We start from the raw sequence: 15,115 nt of genomic DNA, 5'->3' as shown, positions 1-15,115 counted from the left end.
AACTCTTTTCCTTTTGTGTTATGTCTTTTAGATTATAAATCTGAGGACAGAGACCGTCTTATCACTGACATTTTTCAGCCACTCTAGTAACATTTTTTTAAAAGAGTGGGATAAAAATGCCACAAATAAATAAATAATTTTCAATCTTTGGGTTAGTGCCATATGGGGCTACTTCTAAAGAGCATTAGCATGCTGCTGAGTCATTGGAGATGGCAGCATTCTGTTTTCACCTTGCTGACTGTAAAAGACATAAAAATTAATTGAGAACATATCTGCAGGGCCGGAGGAAGGGGTGTATGGTGGGTGCAGTCCACCCCGGGTGTCACCGCTGAGAGGGGTGACAAAATGTCGGGCGGCACTCGCCACAGGGCCTGCAGCACGCCAGAGCCACGCATCTCTCCTGGGAGAGAAGCAGTGGCTTGGGCACACGCAGGCTCTGCAATGCCCAAACAGTCCACCCACTGCCTCCCGCCCCCCCCCCCAGCTGTAGGGCAGCTGAGTTGGAGGAGGCAGGCAAACTCTGGAAGCCCCGCAGTATGCCCCGCCCCTACGGGCAGCTTGCCCCGCCCCTGGGTACTCCGCCCCAGGCGCCTGAGCGGATTCCTCCGCTGCTGCATTTTTATACTACATTTCTGGCTTGTGGGAAACTAATTTGTTTCAGCATGGAGAAAGAAAAGTTTAGTATGGGATTAATTCAAAGGAAAACTCTGAAAATTGGATAGCACATGCTGCTTTACGTAAGCCATAATCCACACACTATTTAAAATGTAAAATACTGTTGCAGTGTTACATCTAGGACTCCTTTTAGAAAGGTTCAGTTAATTTCACGATGATCCAGTTAGCTTGTACAATGCCACAATTCCTTTTTATTGGCAACAGAGCAACACCACTCATCTTCTGGAATTTGAGGGGTGGGGGACAGAGCAAACTTAAGCCCCAGCTACAGAGCAGGAGGGCAGAGGGAAGCAGAAGAGCAGCCACATTGTCCCACATCCTGCTGCTTGCACCAGCCAGGGCAGAAGATGGAGGTATTTTCTTTTATTCCCACCCCCACCGCCTCACTCCACTTGTATCAGCTACAGGGGAATGGCAAGGCTTTGAACCCACCAGCACCAAAGCCACATGCCCTGTGCTGTAATATCCCGTCAGGGCCCTTTTGGAAGAGAACAGTGGCAATGGGAAGGTTCTGAGGGTTCTGCAGAGCCATCCCCACTGGTGGAGTTCTGATGGAGAGTTACCTCTACCTTATCCTCGGTCCCTCCAGTGGCAAGATAAAGGGTTAGGATTGCACTTTAAGTTCTTAGCAAGCAATAAATACAGGCTACGAACAAGAACTATGTCTTCTATTTAGACAGCAAAAGGCTGGCATTTCAAGTTCAAGATACTTAAACAAACAAATTGTTGTACATCGTGGTAACTAGCATTGGTCCAGGACCTGGGAAACCAGGGTTCAAATCTGCACTCTGCCATGAAGCTCACTGGGTGACCATGAGCATATATATATATATATATATATATATATATATATAGTAGAACCTCAGTTTATGAACTTAATCCATTCCTGAAGTCCATTAGATCGAATCCGTTCTTAAACTGAGGCGCGCTTTCCCTAATGAAGCCTCCCGCCACCAGTGCCCTTCCACCATTCCAATTCCATTCTTAGACTGAGGTAAAGTTTGCAAACTGTGACACTACTTCTGGTTTTGCAGAGTTCGTAAACCGAATCGTCCGTAAACAGGACTGTTCTTAAACCGAGGCACCACTGTATATGTTTATAAATACATACCGTATTTTTCGCCCTATAAGACGCACCTTTTCGCCTCCAAAAATGAAGGGGAAATGTGTGTGTGTCCTATGGGGCGAATGCAGGATTTCGCTGAAGCCTGGAGAGCGAGAGGGGTCGGTGCGCACCGACCCCTCTTGCTCTCCAGGCTTCGCGCACCTCTCCGCAAGCAGCGGGAGCCCAGCGCTGGGCTCCCGCTGCTTGCGGAGAGTTTCCTGCATGCTGAAGCCTGCCCGCGCTGAGCTCAGCACGTCCAGGCTTCGCGGACCTCTCAGCAAGCAGCGGGAGCCAGCGCTGGGCTCCCACGGCTTGCAGAGAGCTGCCTGTTTGGGGGCTGGGGTTCCCCCGCCCCAGCCCCGCACCTGGGGAGGAAATAATTTTTTTTCCTTTATTTCCCCCCCAAAAAACTAGGTGCGCCTTATGGGACGGTGCGTCCTATAGGGTGAAAAATACGGTACTTACATATGCAGGCTCCAGTCAAACAAGAGTTTGTGAAGCTACCATCAACCAGATGTATATTGTCCCTGTCTAATGCCTATCCATTGACTAAAGGAAGCTAATCAGTCTTCAGAGAGGAGTTACCGTATTTTTCGCTCCATGAGGCACACCAGACCATAAGGCACACCTAGTTTTTAGGGAGGGAAATCAAGAAAAAAAAATCTCATTTTACCCCCCCAGCCCCAAAGAGCAAAGAAGGCTGGAGAGGATGCGTGCGGCTTTGGCTTTGCTTTTAGCCACGGGGCTGGGGTGGTGGAAGCCCAAGCTTCCCCTGACCCCAGCCCCCAGAACATGTCCAGGAGTGGCAGCAAAGTTGCGCACAACCTTGCCCCGGCTCCCGGAGCTTGCGGGGCTGGGTGCGGGGGAAGCCCGAGCTTCCCCTGACCCCAGAACATGTCCGGGAGCAGCGGCGAGGTTGCGAAGCCTTTGGAGCGCAGCACGAGTTCCCGCTGCACTCCAAAGGCTTCAGGCGGCTATCCATGAAGCCTGGAGAGTGAGAGGGGTTGGTGCTCACCAACCCCTCTCGCTTTCCAGGCTTCAGCAAAAGCAACGCGTAGCCTCCGGAGCGTGGAGGGAGCACTCCCTCTGCGCTTTGGAGGCTTCGCGTTGATATCGCTGAAGCCAAGGAGCCTGCATTCACTCCATAGGATGCACACACATTTCCCCTTAATTTTTGGAGGGGAAAAAGTGTGTCCTATAGAGCGAAAAATACTGTAAATATAAACTCTTCTGTGACCCTTGAGGCCTTTTTGGGCATCCCTTGGCAACATTTGATGCCTCCTCCAGCCCTTGCCTGCCTTCCCAAAGTTAGGCACTGGGCTTTGAGGAGGTGCTCAACCTATAGTTCTCTCAACTCCTTCCTAAAGCCTAATTAGTGCTTTCCCAGCTTTGGAAAATAGGTGGGAGGGCTCTAGGGCCCTGTCAGAGCCTGTCATGACAAATACCAGTGCAGCTTTGGGATGGCGGGAGGGCTTGGGGGAACTCCAATTTTGGCCTCGCCCCCCCCTGCCCCCCCCCACAGTACACGACAAGGCAGTGTGCAGGCCCATGCTGAAATACACTTGCAGCCTACTTGGTATGAAAAGTTGGACCGCCCTGCTCTAGAATCTTTAACTGAAATGCACTTCATTGCTAAGCGGAAGTTTCCCCAAGCTTAAGTGCATGAACTGCCTTTCATATCTTTTCTAGCCCTGATTAGCTTTCACATGCCCTGCCTCTGCAATATTGATCAGCTATATTTCTAAAGGGGTGTGGACACCTTGGTATATGATGGATGACTTTCCTATTAAAGGGTGGGACACAAATCTCCTGGGAAATTAAATTCACTCTCTTCTAGAATAATCTCACTTCCTAATGCTTACCCGAACTACATCTGTAGCTGAAACTGTTCCCAGCCAGGGATAGCCTCCCCAGGCAGCATGAGTCTGATGGTGTATGAAAGTTATGAAAAAGGCTTGAACAAAGACTAAAAAAACACACACTAGAACTAAGAAAGTATTTTGTATCTTGTCCCTTCTGTATCCTAGATACCAGCAAGGGGAGGGGGGTGTTAACATTTTTTTGAAACAGGTTAATTCCTTTTATACTTGAAAGATCGTATTACTCTGATTTCCTTAAAATAAATGTTTATTTAACAGAAATATTGTGGCATTGATTTAACTCAATTTCTAACCAGACTGTGGATAAGATGTAGATATTCAGAGTCTGCCCTTTATAAAGAAACCACTGTGTCTGCCTAAAAAGGATCCCATCTCCATTGTACAGAAGTTGACAAGGCAGTTAATCCCTTCCTTGCCTATAAATTAAGAAAAAGTGCTGCCCGGATGCAAAAATATCTCCAAATTCACACCTCTCCCTTTCCCCACTTTTCTGTATTGACAAGTGTTAGGTGCCCCTTAGCAGTCATGGGGAGTTTGACAGCATTAACCCTCAGGGGCTCCTGATTGGTAAAATTCCCATGACCTGCTAGTCTTTTCCCCTCCTGGTTACACTGGAAGAAGGGGAACAATTTATTGTTATGTCATCTCTCATGGAAATCAGGAGAGGTTCTTGCTACGAGCAAGTACCATGTTGATATTGTGTATTTTATCACTTATTAAATTTGTATAGCGCCCTTCATCTGAAAATCACATGGAAGTGATCACAGGCGAGCCTCCCTGGGAAGAGCATTCCACAAACAGGGAGGCACTGCAAGGAGACACACGAAGAAAGGCCTCAGGGTCCAGGTCAATTCAGGAGGTCCTTCAGATATTGTGGTCCTGAGCCATTTAAGGCTTTATAGGTCAAAACTAGCGCTTTGAATTGGTCTCCAAAACTAATTGGCAACCAGTGCAGTTGAGCCAGGATTGGTGCAATATGCTCAAACAGTCTTGCCCCAGGGAACAACCTGGCGCTGAATTCTGACCAGCTGAAATACATTGCAGTAATCTAATCCAGAGGTTACCAGAGCATAGATGACAGAAGTTAGACTATCCCTGTCAAGACATCAGCACAGTGAGGCCCCACCAGGCTAAAGCTGATGGAAGGCACTCCTTGCCAACGAGGCCACTTGCACCTCAAGAGAAAGCGAAGAATCCAGAAGTGCCTCCAAGCTATGTACCTGCTCCTTCAGAGGAAGTGTAACCCCATCAAGAGCAGGCCACCTCCCATCCCTCTGCTCTAGGGAACCACCCACTAATAGTGCCTCAATCTTATCTGGATTGAGCTTCAGTTTGTTGGCTCTCACTCAATCCATTACTGAGGCAAAACAATGGCCAGCACATCCACTGCCACACCTCCAGATATAAAAGAGAAGTAGAGCTGGGTATCATCAGCATATTGCTCACAACATACTCCAAAACTCGGAATAACCCCACTCAGAGGTTTCATGTAGATATTAAACAGCACAGGAAATAAAAATGAGCCCTGATGAGCCCCACACTGAAGGCTCCACAGGGCTGAAGAGCATTCCCCAAGCATCACCGTCTGGAAACAATAACACTGGTCAACAACAAATTTGTTGTCTGCGTTTTTTTAGTTGATTTAGGACGAATCTGATGCGCTGAATCCACGCTTGTGTGGAGCATTTTAGAAGAAGTTGGTGGGGGTAAAATGCCATGTCGAATAATTGTTTTCATAGAATCATAGAGTTGGAAGAGACCACAAGGGCCATTGAGTCCAACATTTGATTGGAAATGATTATTTTAATGACAAGAAGTATTCAAGTCCGATAGTTCTGGGTGATTATGTCGAAAAGGGATCAGTTTGAAGTCATAAAACCTCGAAATCTTCCATAAATTGGTGCAGCAAAGCATAAAGTTGGGGGATCAAAACTAAGTTAATCCTGATCTTCAATCAGCACGTGGTCCTGTAGCTCATTGTGATGAAATTCCAGTGCCTATCTTTGGAGAACTTCCTGACATTAGTGACGAAGATGCCTCCAGTGTTGAAGGACATGAAGAAGAAGAAGTGGTTCTTGAAGATGATGCTCCACATCCATTTTCCCAAAAGGAGTTGAATGATCTAGTTCGCGACCTCAGCTTGTCAAAGGACTCTGCCGAACTGTTGGCATCCAGATTGAAGGGAAAAAACCTCCTCTCTTTCAGAAGCACCTGGATCTGGTCAGTGACCACCCACTCAAGAACTTTCCCCAAGAAGGGGAGACTGGAATAATTACAGCAAATTACAAATGCTACATGTTCTTTTGATGTGAGAGAAGAAGCACAATTCATGAATGAGATGTGCTTCCTGTTTTGCCACGATTAGTGTGACATTAAAAAAGGAACTTGCACTGGGGAGATAAACAAGTAATTTCCTCATCTGAAACTTGCACACCTCTTCCATACAGGTTCCTTTCCAAACATTACACCATTTCTGTATCAGGGAAATGTACACAGTTGCTCTTACCACAGTACATCATGTATCTACAGTGGTACCTTGGTTCCAGAATGGCTTAGTTGCTGAACAAATCAGCTTCTGAATGCTGCAAACCCGGAAGTACTGTATTTTTCCATGTATAAGACGATGCTTTTTGCTAAAAAAAAATTAGGCAAAAATTGGGTGTCATCTTATACATGGATAGTGAATGAAGAGAGGGGATGTGTGATTAATGGCAGCAGCAAGCAGGATATTGGCAGCAGCGATTGGGTCGGTGATTGGTGGCTGTGGCTGTGGTAACTGGGCAGGTGATTGGCAGCTGTGGCAAGGCGGGAAGGTGATTGGCGGCTGCAACAAGTGGGTGAGTGTGCTGTTGGTGGTGGCAAGCGGGCAGAGAATTGGCGGCTGCGGACAGATGTGCAATTTGTAGTGGCTGTGGCAAGCGATCAGCAGTGGCAGGCAGGCGGGTGAGCGACTGGCAGAAGTGACCTCCCCCACCCTCCCAAAAAGCTAAACAACTTAATTTCTTAATTTTGGGTTAAAAAAAATAAGGGTCGTCTTATACATGGAAAAATATGGTAAGTGTTCCTGTTTGCAAACGTTTTTCAGAAGCCGAACGTGTGACATGGCTTCCGCTTGAGTGCAGGAAGCTCCTGCAGCCAATCGGAATCTGCTCCTTGGTTTTCGAACGGTTTTGGGAGTCGAATGAGAACCAAGGCTCCACTGTAGTCTAATACAGCAAACAAATACTTTTTAGTGCAAACTTCCAGTGTTCAAGAAACTTACAAATAATTTAATGGGCACATTCGTGCCCAAATTCGTGTATATAATATGTATTTGTTTCCATCTTGTTTGATCTGTGCTTTGGAACTGGCACCACAGAATTACACCATAATAATGTATCAATTGTGCAATTTTAAAGTAAATTTCTAAATCTAAAATTGTACTGAGGGACAGACTGACTTTCTTGCATTTCCACCACACTCCCTCAATGAAAGAATTTGATTTGTTCTGTGTTTTCTGAAAGTGAAAATTCAAGTGCTATACGTATGAAACCAATTCTTTAAATGCTCAAATAAATTAACTCTTAGACAGCAGCTCCTTGCCCATTTATTTGACAGTAAGCCCCAATGAACTTAATGTGATTTATTCTGTGCAGATACGTACAGGAATAAGCACACAGTGAACTGCTTTAAAAAGTATAATAATAATAATTTAATATTTATACCCCGCCCATCTGGCTGGGTTTCCCCAGCTGCTCTAGGTGGCTTCCAACCAAATATTAAAAACACAATACAGCATTAAACATTAAAAACTTCCCTAAACAGGGCTGCCTTCAGATTTCTTTTAAAAGTAAGATAGTTGCTTATTTCCTTTGACATCTGATGAGAAGGCGTTCCACAGGGCAGGCACCACTACTGAGAAGGCCCTATGCCTGATTCCCTGTAACCTTACTTCTTGCAGTGAGGGAACAAACAGAAGGCCCTCAGGGCTGGACCTCAGTGTCCGGGCTGAATGATGGGAGTGGTATACAGGACCGAGGTCGTTTAGGGCTTTAAAGGTCAGCACCAACACTTTAAATTATGCTCAAAAACATACTTGGAGCCAATGCAGGTCTCTCAGGACCGGTGTTATATGGTCTCGGCTAGAAAGCTAGGAAGAGATATTTGCACCATTAAGATAGATCATATGTATATAATATAATATACTGTATTATTAAATGTATTTTTTAAACTTGCTTGAATCTCTCTGCAGAAAGAAGGGAGTGTACTTTAAAAAACTACATAAAATTAGTTTAGTACAAACTTCTGGCATAATAAGGCCATGATCTGAATACTAAGGTAATGGGCTACATTGTGGGTTAAAGCCTCAGCGCCTAGGACTTGCCGATCGAAAGGTCGGCGGTTCGAATCCCTGCGGCGGGGTGCGCTCCCGCTGCTCGGTCCCAGCGCCTGCCAACCTAGCAGTTCGAAAGCACCTCCGGGTGCAAGTAGATAAATAGGGACCGCTTACCAGCGGGAAGGTAAACGGCGTTTCCGTGTGCGGCTCTGGCTCGCCAGAGCAGCGATGTCACGCTGGCCACGTGACCCGGAAGTGTCTCCGGACAGCGCTGGCCCCTGGCCTCTTGAGTGAGATGGGCGCACAACCCCAGAGTCTGTCAAGACTGGCCCATATGGGCAGGGGTACCTTTACCTTTACCTTTTAAGAGTTACTAACTGATATACAACACCTATTAACTCCTTTTGAGCAATATGAATTGGCTTTTTAATGTTTAAAGAAAAAAGCTAAAGAAAAAGGTGTGGAAATTAAAATATTTATGTTCCTCTATTTGCAATGTTTTACGCTATTATTTATACTGTATACATTACATTATTTACTATATTTATTAGTAGGCTACTTCAAACATCTGACTACAAAACTATTTCTGAAGGCCTACTAATAATCCTATGCTCTATAACAAAGATGATACTTTCAGTTAATTTCTACTTTATTTAAAATAAAAATGCAATGTAAATTTCCTTTATCATAGTAAATATGAACAAAAAGTTTTAGAAAACTAAGCAGTAAATCTTAGACTGTGTTCAAGAACAGCTTGCTGGAGACACACAGAGCTTAAGATTTTAATCAAAAAATACAATCACATTACAATAAAACAAACTAAGCAGCCATACAGTACGTTTCTAAGTTCCAGCATATCCATATGCTTTTTCACTTCACACAAAACCTCAGTATATAAAAGCTTGGTGTCTGAGAACTAGACAGCCCAACCATATATTGTATATGTTTACTCAGAAACCAGTCCTACTGATTTCAATAGTGCTTACTCCCACTACTGTATTTGTGCATAGAATTGCAGCCTTAGGATACACATTGATAATAAGTTTCTTGATGCAACATAAGGTGGAGCCAGTTCAATAGAAACTCCTCAGATGCTTTCTAATTTGTTACTGGCCAATTTTTGTGTGATAGTCAATTTTTCCAGTTAGGAGGAAATCCCATACTAGCTGTCAACTCTAAAGTTTTTCCAGCATCTGACTATTTCTATTTGGGGTATTCACTTTGCTGATGCAAGATAATGTATTATGCACAAGGTAAATTACAGAAGAATAGAAAAAAATGTGCCCACTAAAAATCCCTTCAAGCACAATTCCTGCTGACAAAGATGGCTTGATTCAATCACACATACACACTACATATGCCAGTTGTTTCCTATGACAGTACAGCCAGTAAATGCTTTGTCTCACTTCTGAGCTGAATTTCAGCTTTTCATACAACAAATGCTACTAGCTTAACATATTGAAACCCTATTCTCTAATGTTGATACAGGATTCGCAGTATTCTTTCCTCAGCCTTGTTTCTTGGCACCATATGAAACCGTTATTAGTCCTCTATGTTATCAGAGCATAACAGGTTGCCTCTCAAATTCTGTTAAAATGCTCCTTTGTTTTTTTAGTAAGTGAAGCTTGCCCAGTTTGCTGGATTTCAATGGATCAAACGATAAGCAATGCTGCACGAAAAACTCTGAACAAACATCCTCTTCAATGGCAAAAGAATTCTGTTTGCATGTTCACGCTTTCCCCCATCCTTCTCCATGGCACTACCTGGCTAATTCCAAAAGCTCCATGGTTGCGTGGAAATTCAGTCTGGAAATTCATACTAACTTTGCAACTGAAAAGTCTTTCTTGCTGTAGAAGTTACTGACCCAAAATACATCACTTCACAATTTTTGCAGTCCTGTTACAAAGTCCTAATAAGGTTTCATTTTTATGTTCCTATGTAACCGAGCATGGAGCATGCAAGTTTTCAAAAGGGGTAGAATATCAGGAAGCACAACAAATAGTCATGTAGCACCTCAAAAGTCAATTATATCAGGGCCTACAGGACTCTTGTTGTTTTTCCTTCAGCAGCTCCCTCTCTGAAAGTTTATACCAGGAGACTAGAGTTCTAAGTACAGACCAAATTGGAATGTTCAGTTTCACCCCGGATTTAAGATAAACCTAAAGCATCAAAATAGTGGCCTGAGCGCCTAGCAAGCAAACTGCGATCTTCTTTCTCCAGCGTCCCTGGCTGAGGCCAAAGTTTTCTGTTAGAGAAAAGTTACCCTTCACCTCCCTATAGGAGGAAGGCTTACCTGCTCTCTGGAAATGCAAGGCAACGAGGGTCTCCTGAACGTTTTGCAGCTCCCATAGTAACTGGTGGACGTTTCCCCCAAAGACACGCAGCTGGATCTCCTCCGGGGTCGGATCACGGGCACTTTCTCCTCTGCTGCGCCGCTCGGCGACTTGGGGTAAGGAGACTGGCGGTGGTCGTGCGGCGGCGGCGGCTGGGGCTCCCGCGCGGGCGAGCAACAGCAGCAGGAGGCGAAGGCGCAGCGCGGTCCGCCCAGCAGCGCCAGCAGGCACCCCACCACTCCGACGGCGCCGGACAGCAGGGGCCTAAGGGCCGGGGCCAGAGAGCCCAGGCTGGAGAGCGACAGCAGCCACACGAGGGCAGAGAAAGCCAACAGCAGGAGTCTCCTGCGGTGCCCGAGGCTGCGCTGCGCGAGGGTCAGCCCGGCCACGGTGCTCAGCGTGGCCAGCAGCCGGCCCGCCAGCACCTGCAGCTGGGCCGTCGGGGGGTCGGGGGCGCCCTGCTCAGCCGCCGCCTCCTCTCGGCGGGGGAAGAGCAGCGCCGCCAAGTCCCCCGCTTGGCAGCACAGCGGCAGCGCCAGGAGCCACCGGGGGCCGCCGGGCTCGTCCCGGGCCAGGTAGCAGGTGAGGAAGAAGAAAGCGCAGGCGAGGGTGAAGAGCGGGCTCAGGCACTGGCCCAGTCCCGCCAGCGGCAACAGCAGCGCCCCCGGAGCCGCCGCCGCCGCCGCCGCCGCCCTCCTCTCGCCCTCGCTCCAGGCGAGCCAGAACGAGAGCAGCAGCGCCGCCGAAGCGGCAGCCAGGGCGCCCAGCCCCACGGAGAGGGAGCGCCGCGGGCAAGCGGCCCGGAGCAGCGAGACAGAGCCGAGCGGCGGGCTCTGCGGCAGCGGGGTGGCGTGGCCCTTCACGTAGCCGTTCCTCAGGCTGGGCTCCGCGCCGGCCGGGGCAGGAGGAGGCGGGCTGGCAAGTTTGTTGTTATGCCTGTGAGGAGCGAGGGGGGAGCAGGAGGGAGAGGCTTCTTTCTCTTCCCTCATGGTGGTCGCGCGGGAAAAGCGGGGAGGAGGCCGTCAGCTTCTCTTCCCTCCGGGCTTTGCCTCGCTCATCGTCGTTGAAAGAAAGGCACGCGGAGCGAGGCGGCAGCGGCGAGCGGAGCCCCGGCGACGGCGACGGCAGAGGCTGAGAGTCCGGACTCGGAGCATGGTGGGTAAAAGGGGGGAGGAGGGAGAGAGAGAGAGAGAGGGAAAGGTAAAAGTATCTCTTTCTCCCTCGCTCGCTGCGCTCCCTCAGAGGGAACTCGCGGTCGCCTCCCAGAGCTCAACGGCTGCAACGGTCCGTTCGCGCGCGCTTCCACGCTCTGAGAAATAACGACTTTCAGGAGGGTCCGGTGTGGCGAACGAAGTTTTGCCCCGCCGCCGCATGAAGTCACGTGGCAGTAGGCGCAGCAAGCACCGACGAAGTAGAAAATCCGCCGCGCGCCCCCGCCCCCCACCCGCTCAAGGATAGTTGGATCCTAACGGTCGGAGGTGGGGGGCGGCGGGAAGCCGAACAGCGCACGAACTCGGACCATATCGGCAGTAAAGCTGCAGTTCTGGCCCTGCTTACTGGGGAGTAAGCCCCGCTGATTTCCGTAGGACTTGCTTCTGGGGGCCAGCATGAGGCAAAGTGAGGCGACCGCAGTTTCCACGGGAGCAGCAGACCCGGGAGGGAATGGCAGGGGCTGCCCTCTGGGGTCTCCTGGTCTATCTGCACCCACCTGGCATGGTTCAGAGTGGGACCCTTCTCCCTCCCTGCCCCATGACGGCCTTTGATCCCCCTTTCAACTGACTGGTGGGGTTGATATGATTTTCCACCTTGGATCCTGATGTAGATCTTCACTCAAACCCCTTCTTTCCTGGTCTGGTGGGCGGTGGGCACCATTCTGTGGTTCATCTCAGATGCCAAAAAGATTTGGGCTGGACGTGCTGAGTAGAAATGGATAGGCATGTGCAGTTCATCCCACTGAGTTCAGTGGGGCATAGATCCAGGGTAAATGAGTACAGAATTGCAGTTCAAATGTCAGGGATGTAACACTTTTCGTCTCAAACCTTCACATTGGATGCTTCTCTGTTTCACCTTTCCTTTTTAACATGCAACTTTTATTAGCTTAATATTTTTGTCTCTTAAAGTGTTGGCAGTGGAACAAATAGAAGTTCTTACTATGAAAAACAATTGATTAAAATGGATTTTAGATTAGGCCCCCATTAAAACAGCATTTTAGACACAGCCGGTAAAAGGTCATTTTCACCATTTCATTCCATCTTCAGGTCTAATCTAAAGCCCAATAAATTATCAGGATTCAAGAATGGGTAGGGCTATGCAACAAGTCTAGGGGTCATTCGCCATAAAAATAATTTCCATCTAATTGTAATGATACATGCACCTTACACGTTCCATATGTTATCCTCCCATTTTATGCATTCTGCGCTTTCCCTTGTAGGAAATTAGTGCTATGCATTTCACAGCGCTGTGCAATCCCCCTGCACAAGAACCACCAGGTGGGCCTTATCCATTCAGCTTAAGACTTAGACAAGTTGGTATGTGAGGAGGTGTTTTTCTTTTTTTAAGGTTTGGGGGTCCCTGGCCATTCATGACTTTAAGCAGAAATGTAAGCTCCTTGAATTGGGCCTAGAAAAATGTTAACCAGTGTAATCATTTTGGAATGGGAATTGTGTGTTCAGACTGCTCCTCAATAGCACTGTGGCTGCCATATTTTGCATTAGTCTGTTTTTCAGGATCAGCAACAAGAACAAGCCCTTGAATGCTGTTACAAAGGGGATCGGCTTCCTGATGAGGACAGTGAAAGATATATGAATGATGGTGACACTCACCCTCTCTCCAATCTGTGCTGATGTTGGATTGAGTACCCTTGAGTGCAAAGCTGGGTCAAAGGTAAATCACCCAGGTCTCTGCAAGTCATACCAGGCTGGTCCTTTATTGATGTTTTCTTCAGGACTAACCCGGTATTTATCAATAACACTGTCAGAGAATGAGTAACTAACATGGCTACTCCATATCTGTGAGCTGGGGATCAGCTGACACTGGATAATGGCTTTATAATAACTAGCAGAGGCAGATTTAGGGCAGCGTGACTGGTTACTCCACAAAGGGGTGCCTTCCCTTCTTCCCAAAGCTCTGGACTTTAGGAAGGAGGTGTGAGGGCTCCTAGAGTCTTCTTGCCTCCTTCCCAAAGCCTTGTTAGCACTTGACCAACTTTGGGAAGGAGGTGTCAGGGCTCTATGACCTGCCAGAGCCTCACGACTCCTTCCCAAAGACCTGCAGGTCCCTTATATGCATTGGCAGGGGGCAGGTGCTACATTTTGGCCTTGCACAGGGCACCATATTACTAAGGTAAACTCCAGTAGCTAGAAGATTACTAAGGTCAGCCCCTTTTTACAAGATCTGAATAGTTTCTCCCCAGACCATATCTGCCCATACTCACAGAGATTATAGCTCCTTGTTCCACCCAGCTACTTCCCTTCCCTAGGCACGTAAACCAACATGTTCTAAAGATGGGGACTCAAAAGACCATTATCTTAATGCTCTTAATGATATTCCCAATTTGAACAAGATGTTATTTTCACTTCTGCAGGTAAATTGACCCTACCAGGGAGCTCAGCTACACTACCTTCTCACAAAGACAAAAATGAGACAATGTTAAAAACAAAAACACCCTCAATATCCACCTAGCAACAAATTTTGCAGTTCCACCCCTATGGGTATAAAATACAAACTACAAACATTTTAGTAGCACAACTCATCTTCTCTCATGCTTTAGCTGTAAAATACAGCCTATGTACCATTTAACAGCAGTGTTAAAAGTTGAAATACATAGATTTTTTAGGTTTTTATGAAGTTCAGCGACAGTATTCCTAAAGAACATAAACAGTGCATAAATTCTTCCCCCAAACTGCCCATGCTTAAAACTTGATTCTGTTGATACACACCCCATTTGTAAAGCAACCCAGAATTCCTGCAATTTTAGCATCCAAGGTCTGCCAAAGCATAGACATAACTCTTCTATTTTGTGTCCATAGTATACTGCAAGAAATCCTCTCCTAAACTCACCTCTGTGTGTCAGTTTGAGACTGGACACAGTGCCATTATCCCACTTACGAAAACAATCCTGATCATTTGGTGTCAGTCACCCAAGTCACACATCTAGCTGGCACTCATGATATTCAGCTGAAAATGTCTCCAGAATCAACAGCCATACAAGTTTTCAGGAAGGGCACTGTGCCAATCTCTTTATGTAAACTGCCTGGTACACCTAGTACCTAGGCAGCCATGGTGAAACACATAGAATATAACTGTTGGAAGGCACAAAATATTTTTGGAACCCCTCCTACAAATGCCCATTCCAGAGAGGACACTCTGGCCCCCTTTCCATTTGTAAAGGTAGCTCAGAATATCTTGCTCCTGGACTATCTTTGAGTGGCCACTATTGGGAAATGTTAGTTTTGATTTATATAACCATTCAATACTTAATCTCATCCCGGGGGGGGGGGGCTCGAGCAGCATTCAGACAGTCCTGGGAAATAGCTGACATGGTGGGGGGGATTATTTCATACTTATCTGCTTTCCATTTTATAACCCCACTTCTTCCACCAGCTCTATATTCACTTTGGGTGAGAATGATAATCCAAGGCTGCAAATTTAGATGGTGGTGCCTTCAGGCCATTAGCTTTTATATATATACAGAAGCCAGCAGACAAGTGGTTCTCACCTTACTCTGAATTCTCTGCAACCCCCCCCCCCCTTATCTCTAGCCCTTGCCGGAATATAGAATGAATCCCAAGGGGATTACTCTTACAAG

General features: G+C 47.1%; 2 protein-coding genes and 1 long non-coding RNA gene across 3 annotated transcripts in view; 2 read left to right on the top strand and 1 right to left on the bottom strand.

The window, feature by feature from the left end:
• The window catches only part of PDE3B (phosphodiesterase 3B), a 54,601-nt gene extending 43,055 nt beyond the window's left edge, over positions 1–11,546 (bottom strand). Inside the window, exon 1 of the mRNA XM_079965972.1 lies at positions 10,269–11,546. Coding sequence (XP_079822098.1) covers positions 10,269–11,297 — 1,029 coding nt within the window. The 5' untranslated portion in view covers positions 11,298–11,546. The remainder of the gene's footprint in view (positions 1–10,268) is intronic.
• The window catches only part of PSMA1 (proteasome 20S subunit alpha 1), a 395,447-nt gene that overhangs the window by 363,712 nt on the left and 16,620 nt on the right, over positions 1–15,115 (top strand). The gene's annotated exons all lie outside the window — the stretch shown is intronic.
• Positions 13,116–14,825, top strand: LOC307211076. The gene is made up of 2 exons (XR_013836274.1): positions 13,116–13,191; positions 13,892–14,825. It is a non-coding gene; the product is annotated as an uncharacterized lncRNA (long non-coding RNA).

Source organism: Podarcis cretensis (assembly GCF_951804945.1).
Source record: "Podarcis cretensis genome assembly, chromosome: 1".
NCBI lineage: Eukaryota > Metazoa > Chordata > Lepidosauria > Squamata > Lacertidae > Podarcis > Podarcis cretensis.
This window is presented reverse-complemented; position numbering and strand designations above follow the sequence as displayed.